Source organism: Rhinoderma darwinii, chromosome 5, assembly GCF_050947455.1.
Source record: "Rhinoderma darwinii isolate aRhiDar2 chromosome 5, aRhiDar2.hap1, whole genome shotgun sequence".
Classification (NCBI taxonomy): domain Eukaryota; kingdom Metazoa; phylum Chordata; class Amphibia; order Anura; family Rhinodermatidae; genus Rhinoderma; species Rhinoderma darwinii.
This window is the reverse complement of record NC_134691.1, coordinates 116,161,492-116,177,788: the sequence shown is the minus strand read 5'-3', so window position 1 is coordinate 116,177,788 and position 16,297 is coordinate 116,161,492. Positions and strand designations below refer to the sequence as shown.

At 42.9% G+C, this 16,297-nt stretch overlaps 1 protein-coding gene across 1 annotated transcript in view; it reads left to right on the top strand.

Moving 5' to 3' along the window:
• PIEZO2 (piezo type mechanosensitive ion channel component 2) overlaps positions 1-16,297 on the top strand; it is a 415,657-nt gene that overhangs the window by 216,091 nt on the left and 183,269 nt on the right. Inside the window, exons 16-17 of the mRNA XM_075828141.1 lie at positions 155-303; positions 9,745-9,918. Of these exons, the coding sequence (XP_075684256.1) occupies positions 155-303; positions 9,745-9,918 (323 nt within the window). The remainder of the gene's footprint in view (positions 1-154; positions 304-9,744; positions 9,919-16,297) is intronic.

Below are 16,297 nucleotides of genomic sequence, written 5' to 3'. Positions count from 1 at the left end.
TATCCAAATAAACTCCCTCAGAAATGTCTCTTGCATGACTGTCTATCTTGTAGTCTTGTTAATGAACAGCTGTACCAATTGTTAGACTTTTACGGTTCTGAGTTGCATGTGTTTTTCCTTTTAGTTTATGTGCATTTTCTACTTCTATCCTTAGGTGCACTATGAATGGTGGCGACGGATTTTGAAATATTTCTGGATGTCTGTGGTAGTTTACACCATGTTGGTGCTTATCTTAATTTATACTTACCAGTTTAAATCCTTCCCACCCCTCTGGATGAACATGACAGGATTAGATAAAGATAAGTATGTCTGTCCTTTTTACTATCACTATACAATATTACTATGTCATTGAGTAAAAAGTTGTTTAAATAATACCTCAAGTGTGATTTACAAGGGAAGCACTACTGTTTTCTATGTTGGGGTACTCAAACAGTTGACACACTGTTTAGAAGTCTTCAATATATTATTTTAACATTAACATTATTAATAGGATGTTTTCCTACAGTTTCATTCCAAGATGGGTGGTGAAACAGGGGAGCTGTATATATATATATAACATATATATTCTGAATACTCACTACACACTCACCCATGTGTGTAAAAGTGCTGGCATAATAGCTGGGTTTCAACTACTTGGTCGCCCACTATTACTACCCCCTTTATAATCATGGTCACTAGGGTTATGCCTAGTTCCCCTACCTTTTCCTTATATTAACGTCTACTTGCTTTGCTTCTACGGAATAAGACCGTACAATAATACAATTGTATAGTAAATAATGGGTAATATTTATTACTAACAATAATCACACTTACATATAAAATACACCAAACTAAACACAGAACACAGTAACTGATCACAGTATAGTATCAGTATACCCCAATACATATAACACGTTAATATATACTGAGTATACTCACACTATACGTAGTACAGTATAAACACGATATCACAATCCTAATTATACCGCCACCCACTTATCTAAACATACATATGAATATACACGCTCACTATTTCTGTCCCACTTTCCTTATACACTAAGGTTTAATAATCAGGCTTAGGGGGTATAGGGGAGAAGATACTTAGCGCTTCATGTGGTACAAGTTGGTGTGGTCTCTCAGGAAGGGCCATGAGGCAAGAGCAGGCCAGGAGGGAAGAGGAGACCCTTCATGGAGCCAGGGAGCAGGAACAAGAGAGAGAGAACTTTGGGACCATTTGTCCTTTTAAACCTCCCCGTGCACACCTGTGTGACATCACAGCTCATGCATGTGAAAGGGGGGGGGGGCCTGGGCCTCATGGTATCTAATAGGGGGATGGAAGGGCAGTTGGAACTTCCTGCTACCTGTATTAGTTCATTCTTTGTTTTACACCCCCCAGGGTGTCTGATTAGATGACACCTTTCTGGAGGGACAAATATATATATATATATATATATATATATATATATATATATATATACACTACCGTTCAAAAGTTTAGGGTCACTTAGAAATTTCCTTATTTTTGCAAGAAAAGCATTGTTTTTTTAAATGAAGATAACATTAAATTAATCAGAAATACACTCTATACATTGTTAATGTGCTAAATGACTATTCTAGCTGCAAACGTCTGGTTTTTAATGCAATATCTACATAGGAGTATAGAGGCCCATTTCCAGCAACCATCACTCCAGTGTTCTAATGGTACATTGTGTTTGCCTACTGTGTTAGAAGGCTAATGGATGATTAGAAAACACTTGAAAACCCTTGTGCAATTATGTTAGCACCGCTGTAAACAGTTTTGCTGTTTAGAGGAGCTATAAAACTGACCTTCCTTTGAGCTAGTTGAGAATCTGGCGCATTACATTTGTGGGTTCGATTAAACTCTCAAAATGGCTAGAAAAAGAGAGCTTTCATGTGAAACTCGACAGTCTATTTTTGTTTTTAGAAATGAAGGGTATTCCATGCGAGAAATTGCCAAGAAACTGAAGATTTCCTATAACGGTGTGTACTACTCCCTTCAGAGGACAGCACAAACAGGCTCTAAGCAGAGTAGAAAGAGAAGTGGGAGGCCACGCCTCACAGGTCCTCAACTGGCAGCTTCATTAAATAGTACCCGCAAAACGCCAGTGTCAACGTCTACAGTGAAGAGGCGACTCCGGGATGCTGGCCTTCAGGGCAGAGTGGCAAAGAAAAAGCCATATCTGAGACTGGTTAATAAAAGGAAAAGATTAATATGGGCAAAAGCACACAGACATTGGACAGAGGAAGATTGGAAAAAAGTGCTATGGACAGACGAATCGAAGTTTGAGGTGTTTGGATCACACAGAAGAACATTTGTGAGACGCAGAACAACTGAAAAGATGCTGGAAGAGTGCCTGATGCCATCTGTCAAGCATGGTGGAGGTAATGTGATGGTCTGGGGTTGCTTTGGTGCTGGTAAAGTGGGAGATTTGTACAAGGTAAAAGGGATTTTGAATAAGGAAGCCTATCACTCCATTTTGCAATGCCATGCCATACCCTGTGGACATCGCTTGATTGGAGCCAATTTCATCCTACAACAGGACAATGACCCAAAGCACACCTCCAAATTATGCAAGAACTATTTAGGGAAGAAGCAGGCAGCTGGTATTCTATCTGTAATGGAGTGGCCATTGCAGTCACCAGATCTCAACCCCATAGAGCTGTTGTGGGAGCAGCTTGACCGTATGGTACACAAGAAGTGCCCATCAAGCCAATCCAACTTGTGGGAGGGCCTTCTGGAAGCATGGGGTGAAATTTCTCCCGATTACCTCAGCAAATTAACAGCTAGAATGCCAAAGGTCTGCAATGCTGTAATTGCTGCAAATGGATCATTCTTTGACGAAAGCAAAGTTTGAAGGAGAAAATTATTATTTGAAATAAAAATCATTATTTCTAACCTTGTCAATGTCTTGACTATATTTTCTAGTCATTTTGCAACTCATTTGATAAATATAAGTGTGAGTTTTCATGGAAAATACAAAATTGTCAGGGTGACCCCAAACTTTTGAACGGTAGTGTATATATATATATATATATATATATATATATATATATATACTACATGGCTTGAGAAAGGTTCCTGTTGAACCGAAACGTTGCTGTATTGAGGTGAATAAATCCACCCTGCTTTTTCATCTTCCTTGAAGTCCTGGTGCCGTTACTGTGTTCTCTGTTTTCCACTACATGTACATAGATATAAATATATAAAACACTTCCCTTTACAATCCCCCTGTTGTCGGGAACACGACAATGAAATTTGTGGAAGTGTTTGTTCTGTATTACCCCCCCAACTTTGTTACTGGTAATGGTCGTAGATGGAATGAAGTTTACTATTGGACCTAGATACGTGACATCAGCTGTCTCCTCAAGGACACCTTCCCGCCAGTCCTCCGACTCTGGAGTCTAGTGTCGAAATAAAATAAACCTCACAGTCCATAGAATGTAGTTGAAATGAAATCTCTTAGTCCATTGAACGAAGCCTCAAGGTCCATAGAACGAGGTTGAAACAAAACCTTCACAGTCCATAGAACGAGGTTGAAACAAAACCTTCACAGTCCATAGAACTCAGTCTCAAAGTCCATAGAACAAGGTTGAAACAAAACCTTCACAGTCCATAGAACTCCGTCTCAAAGTTGATTGAAACTCCAAGTCTCTATCCTTGATCTTCTTCTTTCTTGGATCTTGATCTTTCTTATAAATCTTTTCCACTTTAGCGGCGTCAGCAGGTCTTTTAGCGGCCGATCTCATTTGAGCATGCCAACCCGTGTAAGGCTACTTGGGCCCTCACACGGTCAGCTTTGGAATGGCTTAGCCCGCCTTCCGACAACCTTTGTACGCAATCCGTTATCTTTCCAAATCTTTTCAGTATCTTGATTGAAGACGAAACAATCTTTGTGGGCCGATATCCATGTCTCTATCGTGGCAGGTTAACATCCCCGAGGAGGAGATGATGTCTTAGTACCCAGGAATCTACTGTGGGGTGGAGCATCGCCTTCCATTTCCCCTCTGACATTCAATCCATCATCGTATGGACCATAAAAGTTCTCAGGTTGAGGTGGCAAATACCTACCAGGGTGTGTGTGTACCTTACCTGTCCCTAAGGGTTCCTACACACTACCCACTCATACATACAAAATGTAAAATAATCAAACATACAAAAATATTCCCCCCAAACCATAGGTATATGTACATATAGAGATTCATGCTCAACCAGAATCTCTCACTACTCCTCCATAAACACGTGAAAGGTACACATGTAAATGGGGTGACTGCAGGCTGTAAATATATGTCCGCCTACCCGTACATACTCACTCGCTGTGGGACGGGCACGTCCTCACTGAGTATACCTATGTTGCGGACACATATCTACACCTAGAATGTCTATATGTACACCTTGAAAGTTTTTGTACGACACATTGATACATATTACATTACACAAATATATATATACATAAACTTGACGATTACGGGTCGCAGGACAGTATTGCTGTTATGTCCTTAGTCCAAGTTCATGCTTTTACGCCTGACCTAATTTACTTGGTCGGCAAGTCCTTTCACCCATTAGTACTATCACAGGGTGGATGAGCAGGTTGAAGAAGAAAATTGCTTTGGGCTTGTAGCCAAACAGGCTCTCCCATCACGACACCTCTGAGTCTCTTTTCAGGGAATGGAATGGAGGCTCGATTCTCAGACTCTTTAAGCTCCTCCACGATATCCTCTTCCTCACTGAACTCAGGATCATCTGGAGTCTTATAGGAGCATCTGAGCGGATATCGAGCCTCTACTCAGGGGTGACTGAAGTTCTTCTGTTCTGCTACATCGATACCTGTGATAATACAAAAAGGTACAATGCTTCTTGGAGGAGTATTCCTCTTCCGGTGCAATTAGTCGCACAGATGGTGTGGTAAACATATAGCACTCGGTGCCAACTCCAATAAACTTGACCCATGTATCTTACGCTTGAAGAGGGTATTGGGTTGACCTTCATATCACAGGTCCCCTCGGTATCTCAACACTGGTTTCTAAGCACCCGGTCCTAAGTACCTTGGCAGAGGATCGCATCCTCCTCCTTTCAACATCCATCTGTACAGACAGATATGGATCGCTGCCCTTATAGGTTAGGATATCTGAGAGGAGCTGTAGATGATGTACCATTTTGTGGATCTTCACAACTCTCATGTTTGTGGAACTATATCCCCATCTTACCAAACCCATTATCTTAAAATCAAGATATGGGTGTAATGCCAGGGTAACCTCCCCCTGTCAACCTTTCCTAAAGGACCACTCCAGTTAAACACAAAAGAATCAGCCATGCTATAATTCGCTGTATTTAATTGCACTCACATTAGGCCTCAGATGAAGTTGTATTACCTGTCTGAACCCCCTCAGGTCTAAGTGCACAGAATAGCATAAAACACTACACCGTGAACTTATGTTACCTGTTCGCACTGCTCAACCTGAGTTCACAGTATAATAACAACTTCAACGTTATCCTAATAGAGAGCAATTAAAACATTGGGTGCAAATACATCACTATTAATTGGCTGATTCTCCAGTTGTTTTCCTGAAGTGGTTTTCTAATTATGCATTATAAATACATACAACACCCATATAGTATAACTACATAACTACTGATAACCAGGAATATACCACAATAGAATCTGTGAAGGAGCCACAAAAGAAAACACAATGACAACAAAAGAACTGAGAACGAACAACAGACCATAAACACACAGACATCAAAGAGATAACACCTTTCTGTGAACATGTAAATTATGGCCTACTTAACATTCACAGCTGAATTCCAAACCAGTTGTGGTTCGTTATTCAGATCTTTGAACACATGGTTTAGCAAATGTGTGGAGGAGATACTCATGTAGCCATTTTGTCCTATCCTATATTCACAATTTGATGTAATGTGGCCATTTTCTATTGCTTCATTACTAGGCTTTCCACGGTTGCTCATACCATGGCAGTTTCTAGCAATATGTCCCATCTGACCACATTTATAACATTTAACAGGACCACATTGCTTAGTACCCAAAGACTTGCAGTACTTCGCAATATGGCCTGAGCCGGCACATGCAAAACATTTAACAGTACATGCTCTGCTGGACTTAGGGCAGTCAGCAGTGCATGATCTCTTAAAGTTCTCCATGGCTAGGAACGCACTTCTGACTATTGTACGCTTACATTTGCGTAACACTTTCGTAACAATGTTACCTTCAGGTTTCTGGATGGGATCACGATTTGGGACATCTGATCCATCACTCTTTCTACTCCCCCCTTTTTGCCCTGTAGAGGGCAAACTTACAGCAGAATCAGGCCTTGAAAAAGACAAGGCCGGTAACATTTTTGAGAAATCTTTTATGATGTTTTGCATACTGGCAACCAATTGTGACCTAGCAGCAAGCTCATCATTCAACTTGGCAATGATGGCATCCGTATATGCCGCCTTATCCTTAAACGCATTAATCACAGCATAAGACCCAGTCAGCTGTGCATCAATATCATCACCACGATTTTTCAAAACTATCACCTGCGATTCCAGCATGCAAATCTGCTTATCTCTATCAATTTTACATTGAGCATTCTCTGCCAGTTGTGTCTGCAAAGCACAAACCTGCTTCACATTGTTGACACAACACTGGCAGTGAAGATTTGGGGAATCACTCTTCATTTCTGAGTGATCAGGCTTCCACGTCTCTTCATAAACACATATCAGTTTAGCGAGCATGTGTAGCCTTTTGGAGGTTTTGTTAAAAACATTCCTCTTGCTTATGCACATCTTATCATGCACATAAGCCTCGTCCAGCAGAGTGGACCACAGCATTCCTGCTGACTTGTATGTAGAGGGGGGTACTGGGGTGAATGAACTATGTTTAGAAATTGTGGAGAAATCCATACTTACTCTATCAGAAGTCCTCTTTGTTACTGCTAAGGACTCTAATGTGTTGCTCGATCGCCCGACGATTTGTCGCCGTAGAACAGCACAGCGCAAAGCAAAATAAAAGACGTTAAAAACAATAGGTTCGCTGTTCTCAATTGTAACCTGTATCAAGCCTTAAATAAAATTGTGTTAATCGTCCAAACTTCAAGGTCTAGGCGCACAGTATAACACAACACTTCACCGTGTACGTATGTTATCAGTCCACGCCTCTCTGCCTATCTTAGTTCACGTTTTAACACAATTTTATTGTACAAAACACAGAAATAAATTGAAAACAGTTTGGGCCTCGGCTCGCCAATGAAAAAAGGGCTATTATATATTATACAATAATATATATATATTTATATATTCTGAATACTCACTACACTCTCACCCACGTGTGTAAAAGTGCTGGCATAATAGCTGGGTTTCACCTACTTTGTCGCCCACTATTACTACCCCCTTTATAATCAGGGTCACTAGGGTTATGCCTAGTTCCCCTACCTTTTCCTTATACTAATGTCTACTTGCTTTGCTTCTACAGAATAAGACCGTACAATAATACATTTGTATAGTAAATAAAGGGTAATATTTATTACTAACAATAATCACACTTACATATAAAATACACCAAACTAAACACAGAACACAGTAACTGATCACAGTATAGTATCAGTATACCCCAATACATATAACACGTTAATATATACTGAGTATACTCACACTATACGTAGTACAGTATAGACACAATATCACAATCCTAATTATACCGCCACCCACTTATCTAAACATACATATGAATATACACGCTCACTATTTCTGTCCCACTTTCCCTATACACTAAGGTTTAATAATCAGGCTTAGGGGGTATAGGGGAGAAGATACTTAGCGCTTCATGTGATACAAGTTGGTGTGGTCTCTCAGGAAAGGCCATGAGGCAAGAGCAGGCCAGGAGGGAAGAGGAGACCCTTCATGGAGCCAGGGAGCAGGAACAAGAGAGAGAGAACTTTGGGACCGTTTGTCCTTTTAAACCTCCCCATGCACACCTGTGTGACATCACAGCTCATGCACGTGAAAGGGGGGGGGGCTGGGCCTCATGGTATCTAGTAGGGGGATGGAAGGGCAGTTGGACCTTCCTGCTTCCTGGATTAGTTCATTGTTTGTTTTACACCCCCCAGGGTGTCTGATTAGATGACACCTTTCTGGAGCGACAAATACATATATATATATATCTACACTACATGTACATAGATATAAATATATAAAACACTTCCCTTTACAGGTGGATAATAAAAACAAAAATACTAAGGGAAAACCCCACTATCAACTGAATAATAGGTTTAGTGAAATGGTTAACTTCACAGTTTATACAGGCACAGTTGTACGATTGAATGCAACTGTGCCTGGTACTGCAGCTCAGTCCTATTAATTTGAGTGAAACTGAACTGCAGTACCAAAGAAAGAGATGGAAGCAGCACTCAGTATAAACGGTAGATTTATTTACCCACCAAAAAGGTTCAGCTCTTACCGTAGCCTTTCTCAACCTTGGGCTGTGAGAGCTGAAATGTTGAGATGAGTGAATAAATGGACTGTTTACACTGAGTGCTGCTTCCATTTCTTTTTTTGGCTCTACATTTTGGGACTTTGAATCAGGTCTCTAAGGGGCATGCACAAACTTTTGTTGTGCTACTTTGACCTACAGTATCAGACACAGCCGCCAATGTGGATGAGCCAATGCACTTGTGTAAACAATGAATGGGCCTTGGACTTGCTAAAGCACTCAGCACGTTCATTCTGCTGTTTAGCGGATAGGTCTAAAAAAAGGCCATTATTGACTAAGTTCCAGAAAACCCTTTTAAATACTTAAACTTTCTCAATTCCATCTAATTTTAACTGCTGTATTGGGGAAGCAGATTGGGCCCCTATGGAAATACCATAAAAATTAGATTAAGGCACATGTAAAAAAATTAAAATATATATTTATATATATATATATATATATATATATATAAAGAAAGAAGATTTGCAGCACTCCAATGTGAAAAAAGTGGTGTTTTATTCAATCCAAGAACAACAGCAAGGTTTCAATCCTACAATAGGATCTTTATCAAGCCTGATAAAGATCCTATTGTAGGATTGAAACATTGCTGTTGTTCTTGGATTGAATAAACCACCACTTTTTTCACATTGGAGTGCTGCAAATCTTCTTTCTTTATATATCTATACACGTCCGAGGATCAGGACGTTTTGCTGGGCACCTGATCGATTGATTCCGTGTGAGTGCTGCTGCTTTCTTGTTTGCTATATATATATATATATATATATATATATATATATATATATATATATATGTATCAGAGTGATAAATGTGTTTTACTTGAGAGCAGTCTTATGGTATTGTTTCAAAATATCGTTCAATTGCTAAACTTTATATCAAAAGTTTAATGTCCTTTGTTCCTCTCTCTATAATGTGACAATACTGATACACTTTATACGGATGTAGCCATCTTTATCTTGACTCTGATAAGTTGCTGCATCTGTATATGTGCATGTTTTCGATACTCGTACCATAGGTGAATCCATGTTGGACAGTAAAAATAAAATGAAAATATCTAATCCCATACCAATATTTGATTCCCGATTTTTTTTTATTCTGAGCAGCTAATCTAAATTTAAGAAAAATAACAAAAAGAGTCTTTGTATCAATAGTTTTTGGTTCTTTTTCTATAAACTGAAATTTTTGCATGCTACTGTCTGGCTGACAATTTATCTTATGATACACTGGTCGTAACTTGATGTTTTGCTTTGTTTTTCAGGCTAGCAGATCTTGGTTTAGAAACATTTAGTTTGACTGACCTGTTCACTCGTATATTTATCCCAACTTCTTTTTTGTTGGTGTGCATATTACACCTACATTACTTTCATGACCATTTCCTGCAGCTCACAGACCTTAAGGCAGTAACCAGCAAACAGGACAATACAATTTACAGGTAGGTTAAAAGAAAAACAATAGTCTGAACTGCTAACATACAGTATATGATGAAATGTTACAACTTTTACTTCATTAGTTGTGCAAAAACACAACTATGTTGTGTTCCATTATCTCTATTATTTTCTAATGAAAAATCTGTAGTCTAAGTCATGGTAGGAACATTTTAAAACTTTAAGTATTTAATATAAACATTTTAATGGATAGTCCAGTGGATAACCCCTCTACTGCAGATTTCCTGGGGATAAGCTGATCATGGGGGACCTTCTGCTGAGAGCCTCTGCAATCAGTTGAAATTGCCAGGGGTACCTCTAAGGCCTCATTCACACGACAGAATTTCCCGGCCGGGTGCCGGCCGTTCATAAATCACCTGGCTGCATTAGGAATAATAGACCCCTAATGGGGCTATTCACACGACCGATTTTTTAACGGCCGGGAAAACCGGCCGTCAAAAATAGGACCTGCTCTATTTTCGGCCGGGTACCCGGCTGCCCGGCTCCCATAGAAGTCTATGGGGCCGGGTAATACACGGCCATCACCGGAATGTGTTCCGAGTGATGGCCGGGTTTTCCGTCGCTTGCGCTCTATCTCCTCCTCCTCACAGTGCAGAGTGCATGTGAGGAGGAGGAGTTGATGCCATTCGGACGAATGGCTGTACACTGTGTGGCAGGGCCGGGGTGTACAGCAGGTGGAAGGGAGCGCTGTGCTGGCTCCCTTCCCCTGCTTGTTTTAAAAGCGCCCTGGCCCGGCGACACCTTCCATGGCGCCGCTAGCAGCTGCTGCTGCTGCGGCTGCTACTGCTGTAGCGACGCCACTATAGCAGAGCAGGGAGGTATCTCCCCGCTCTGCTATGTGCTAGCTCCATTTTAGCTCCCTGAAGGAGCGGAATCCCCGTGTGTTCGGGCATTCCGCTCCTGGACAGAGCGCTTGATGTCTCTGTCCATATCTGGGCAGTGACATCAGGGGAAACTCCTGAAGCGGAATCCCCGAACACATGGGGATTCCCCTTCAGGAGTTGCCGCTGATGTACTGTCCAGATCTGCCCGGCCCGGAACGGATGCAAAAATAATGCAAACTGGCCGGGAAAAATGGCCGATTTCACCGGCCGATACTCGGGCTCGGGCGGGACCCGGTCGTGTGAATCCCGCCTTAGGCTGTGTTCACATTTGCATCTGAGGCTCCATCAGCATGCAGCGCTATTTTGTACGGCACTTGACGCAAACCCGACAGGACCCTTTAAAGTCAGTGGGTTCCAACGGGTGCTGTTGGTATCCATTGTGTGACGGATTTGTCACTGCTGTCATTTTTGTTGTTCTGCTCATATGGCGGAGCAAATCAAAGGAAATGACCAATACAGATGTGGACAGAGCCTTAGTGTTTGCATTCCCTGCAGCACGGCTGGTAAGAAAAAAAAAACATTTCAATTGAAGTCCCTGGACATTTAATGTTTTTTATTGCTGCTGACTGACTTACAGAGCGGTGAGCGGCACTTGGTGCAGGGGCACATCTTGCAGATCATCATACACTAACGGGGCAAATAATAAGACAGAAATTAAATTAACCATTTTTATCCACCTTTCGTGACCAAGTTACTTTAAATTAAATTTACTGTAGTGTACATCCATGTGGTCCTGTTATGTTGTATGTTTTATTTGTTTTATATTTTTATTATATTTTGTGGCATGCTTTTTTTTAATGCTTATAGATGTATATTAATTTCTTCAGTATATATAAGTTGTTTCACTTAAATAGCTTTAGGATAATTTAATTAAAATGCTTACAGAACATTTATAATGTTATACAGATGAAGCACAGCTGAGTTAATGTAATTTGGCACATTGTGTTGTATTATCTTTGTGTTATCTGTGGATCTGCAAAAAACAAAACAAAAAACATAACCTGCTGAGTTATCTTAGCTCGGTGAGTTATCATGTTGCACTAAAGAGCCCAGTGCTGAGAGTCAACGATTGCTCTGTTACATCTGCTAGTACCTTTATAAATAAGATATGCAAAGGAAATCAATCTGCCTTTTTTTTTTTCCTCCCTATAGTTTATTACTCCCAGTCCTTACTTTATTTATTTTATTTTATTTTTGCTACCTGATGGCCATTTTCCTACTAGTTTTTTAAGTCTATCTCAACAAAAGCTATACAATATTACTAGTTATTTAGTCATTAAATAAAGATCAAACATGGAATCTCTATACAGTGCTGCGGAATATACAGGGTGGGCCATTTATATGGATACACCTAAATAAAATGGGAATGGTTGGTGATATTAACTTCCTGTTTGTGGCACATTAGTATATGGGAGGGGGAACCTTTTCAAGCTGGGTGTTAACCATGGCGGCCATTTTGAAGTCGGACATTTTGTATCCAACTTTAGTTTTTTCAATGGGAAGAGGGTCATGTGACACATCAAACTTATCGAGAATTTCACAAGAAAAACAATGGTGTTGTAAAGGATCTGCCAGGCACAGCTTCGGGGTTAACTCCCATAATTAATCAGTCAGCACCTGAATCTACATCCCTGAGACTGACTCCAGCTTCCACCACTCAGGCTGGCAGGCTTAGGAGTGGGAGAGCCTATCGCAACCTGGCCAGACTCAGCTAGCTCCCGCCCTCGGTCTATTTAAGCCTGCCCTTCCTGTCCCTCAGTGCTTGTGATTCTTTTCGTGTAGTTTCCTGGCCCAGCTACAGCTCCTTCTATTTTGATCCTGCTCCATACAGACCCTGGCTTACTGACTACTCTTCTGCTCTTCGTTTGGTACCTCGCACACTCCTGGCTTGACTCGGCTCGTTCACCACTCTGGTTGCTCATGGTGTTGCCGTGGGCAACTGCCCCTTTCCCTTGCTTGTATTCCCTTATATGTTGGTCGTGTTTGTCGTGCACTTACTGAGCGCAGGGTCCGCCGCCCAGTTGTACCCCGTCGCCTAGGGCGGGTCATTGCAAGTAGGCAGGGACAGAGTGGCGGGTAGACTAGGGCTCACTTGTCCGTTTCCCTACCCCCCGTCATTACATAATCACAAGCCCATACCTAGTCTACCCTGGTCCCTGACACCACTATGGACCCCCGTGAGACCCTGGCTCAGCAAATGCAGGGTCTCTCCCTACAGGTCCAGGCCCTGGCTCAGAGGGTCAACCAGCCTGATGCTACCTTTGTAGTTCCCCTCACCTCACCTCTTGAACCCCACCTCAAGTTGCCCGACCGGTTCTCATGGGACCGGAGGGCTTTTCTCTCCTTTCGGGAGAGTTGTAGGCTTTACTTTCGTTTAAAGCCTCATTCCTCAGGTTCTGAGAGCCAGCGGGTGGGTATAATTATGTCCCGGCTCCAGGAAGGGCCCCAAGAGTGGGCCTTCTTCTTGGCTCCCGACGCCCCTGAACTTTCTTCCGTTGATTGTTTCTTTTCTGCTCTCGGACTTATTTATGACGAGACTGACAGGACTGCCTTTGCCGAGAGTCAGCTGGTGACCTTACGTCAGGGTAAGAGACCTGTTGAGGAGTATTGTTCTGACTTTAGGAAGTGGTGCGTAGCTTCTCGGTGGAATGACCCTGCCTTAAGGTGCCAGTTTAGGTTGGGTCTGTCGAATGCCCTGAAAGACCTGCTAGTTAGCTATCCCTCTTCTGACTCCCTAGACCAGGTTATGGCTTTAGCGGTACGACTTGACCGACGTCTCAGGGAACGACAACGTGAACGTTTATGTGTTTTCTCCTCCGACTCCCCCATGATGCCTCCCGAAGTTCCGTTGCTTCGTTCCTCCCCAAAAGACTCAGAGATACCTATGCAACTCGGGGCCTCCGTGTCCCCCCAACAATGTAGAGAGTTCCGCAGGAAGAATGGTCTCTGCTTCTACTGTGGGGATGACAAGCATCAAGTGAACAACTGGCCTAAGCGTAAGAATGCAGCCAGAGAACTTCCGCGCCTAAGTGATCATCGGGGAGGTCACTTGGGCGCACAGGTATTTCCCGTAAATAGATCTTGCTTCCCTTTCAGGTCTCTTTTGGTGGTAGGTCTGCTACCGGCAGTGCCTTCGTGGATTCAGGGTCCTCTACTAATATCATGTCTGTGGAATTTGCTATGTCTCTTGCTATGCCTCTGATTGATTTGCCTAAACCTGTCCCGGTAGTGGGTATCGACTCCACTCCTCTTGCTAATGGTTATTTTACACAGCATACCCCTGTTTTTGAACTCCTTGTTGGCTCCATGCATTTGGAGCAGTGCTCTGTACTGTTGATGCAGGGATTATCGTACGATTTGGTTCTAGGCCTTCCCTGGTTGCAGTTGCATAATCCCATGTTTGACTGGAATACTGGGGAGCTAACCAAATGGGGTAATGAATGTTTTACGTCATGTTTTTCTGTTAATTCTATTTCTCCCCCTGAGGAGGCGAACACGCTACCCGAGTTTGTTCAGGACTTCGCTGATGTTTTCTCTAAGGAGGCCTCCGAAGTGTTACCTCCTCATAGAGAATACGATTGCGCTATCGAATTGGTACCAGGAGCTAAGCTTCCTAAGGGTAGGATATTTAATCTTTCTTGTCCCGAACGTGAAGCCATGAGAGAGTATATCCAGGAATGCCTGGCCAAGGGTTACATTCATCCCTCTACTTCTCCGGTAGGTGCTGGCTTCTTCTTCGTAGGGAAGAAGGATGGTGGTCTTAGGCCATGCATTGACTACCGTAGCCTGAATAAGGTCACGGTAAGGAACCAGTATCCCCTTCCTTTGATTCCTGATCTCTTCAATCAGGTTCAGGGGGCCCAATGGTTCTCTAAGTTGGATCTACGGGGGGCGTATAACCTTATCCGCATCAAAGAGGGGGATGAGTGGAAGACTGCGTTTAACACGCCCGAAGGCCATTTCGAATACCTCGTCATGCCCTTTGGGTTGTGTAATGCCCCTGCGGTCTTCCAGAATTTCATAAATGAGATTTTAAGGGATTACCTGGGGGTATTTCTTGTAGTGTACCTTGATGACATACTGGTGTTTTCCAAGGACTGGTCCTCCCACATTGAGCATGTCAGGAAGGTGCTCCAGGTCCTTCGGGAAAACAAACTGTTTGCCAAAACCGAAAAATGTGTGTTTGGGGTACAGGAAATACCATTTTTGGGTCAAATCCTCACTCCTCATGAATTCCGCATGGACCCCGCCAAGGTTCAGGCTGTGGCGGAATGGGTCCAACCTGCCTCCCTGAAGGCGTTACAGTGTTTTTTGGGGTTCGCTAATTATTACAGGAGATTTATTGCTAACTTCTCGGTCATCGCTAAGCCTCTTACGGACCTCACTCGCAAAGGAGCTGATCTCCTCCACTGGCCTCCTGAGGCTGTCCAGGTTTTTGAGGTCCTTAAGAAGTGCTTTATCTCGGCCCCGGTGCTGGTTCAGCCCAACCAAATGGAGCCATTTATCGTGGAAGTTGACGCATCTGAGGTGGGAGTGGGGGCTGTCTTGTCCCAGGGTACCAGGTCCCTCACCCATCTCCGCCCCTGTGCCTACTTCTCCAGGAAGTTTTCGCCAACTGAGAGTTTCTATGATATTGGCAACCGCGAACTCTTAGCCATTAAATGGGCATTTGAAGAGTGGCGCCACTTCCTGGAGGGGGCTAGGCACCAGGTAACGGTCCTTACCGACCACAAGAATCTGGTTTTCCTAGAATCTGCCCGGAGGCTAAACCCGAGACAAGCTCGATGGGCGTTATTTTTTACCAGATTCAATTTTTTGGTTACCTATAGGGCTGGGTCTAAAAATATTAAGGCTGATGCACTGTCGCGTAGCTTCATGGCCAGCCCTCCTTCGGAGGAAGATCCTGCTTGTATTTTGCCTTCAGGTATAATCATTTCCTCGATCGATTCTGATTTAGTCTCTGAAATTGCTGCTGATCAAGGTTCAGCTCCCGGGAACCTTCCTGAGAACAAGCTGTTTGTTCCCCTGCAATTCCGGCTAAGGGTACTTAGGGAAAATCATGACTCCGCACTATCTGGTCATCCAGGCATCCTGGGTACCAAACACCTCATTACTAGAAACTATTGGTGGCCTGGGTTGCCTAAAGACGTTAAGGCCTATGTCGCCGCTTGTGAGGTTTGTGCTAGGTCCAAGACTCCCAGGTCCCGACCAGCAGGCTTACTGCGTTCGTTGCCCATTCCCCAGAGACCTTGGACACATATCTCCATGGATTTTATCACCGATTTGCCTCCATCCAAAGGCAAGTCGGTGGTGTGGGTGGTAGTAGACCGCTTCAGTAAGATGTGCCACTTTGTGCCCCTCAAGAAACTACCCAACGCCAAGACGTTGGCTACCTTGTTTGTCAAACACATCCTGCGTCTCCATGGGGTCCCTGTCAATATTGTTTCGGACAGAGGGGTACAATTTGTTTCATTGTTTTGGA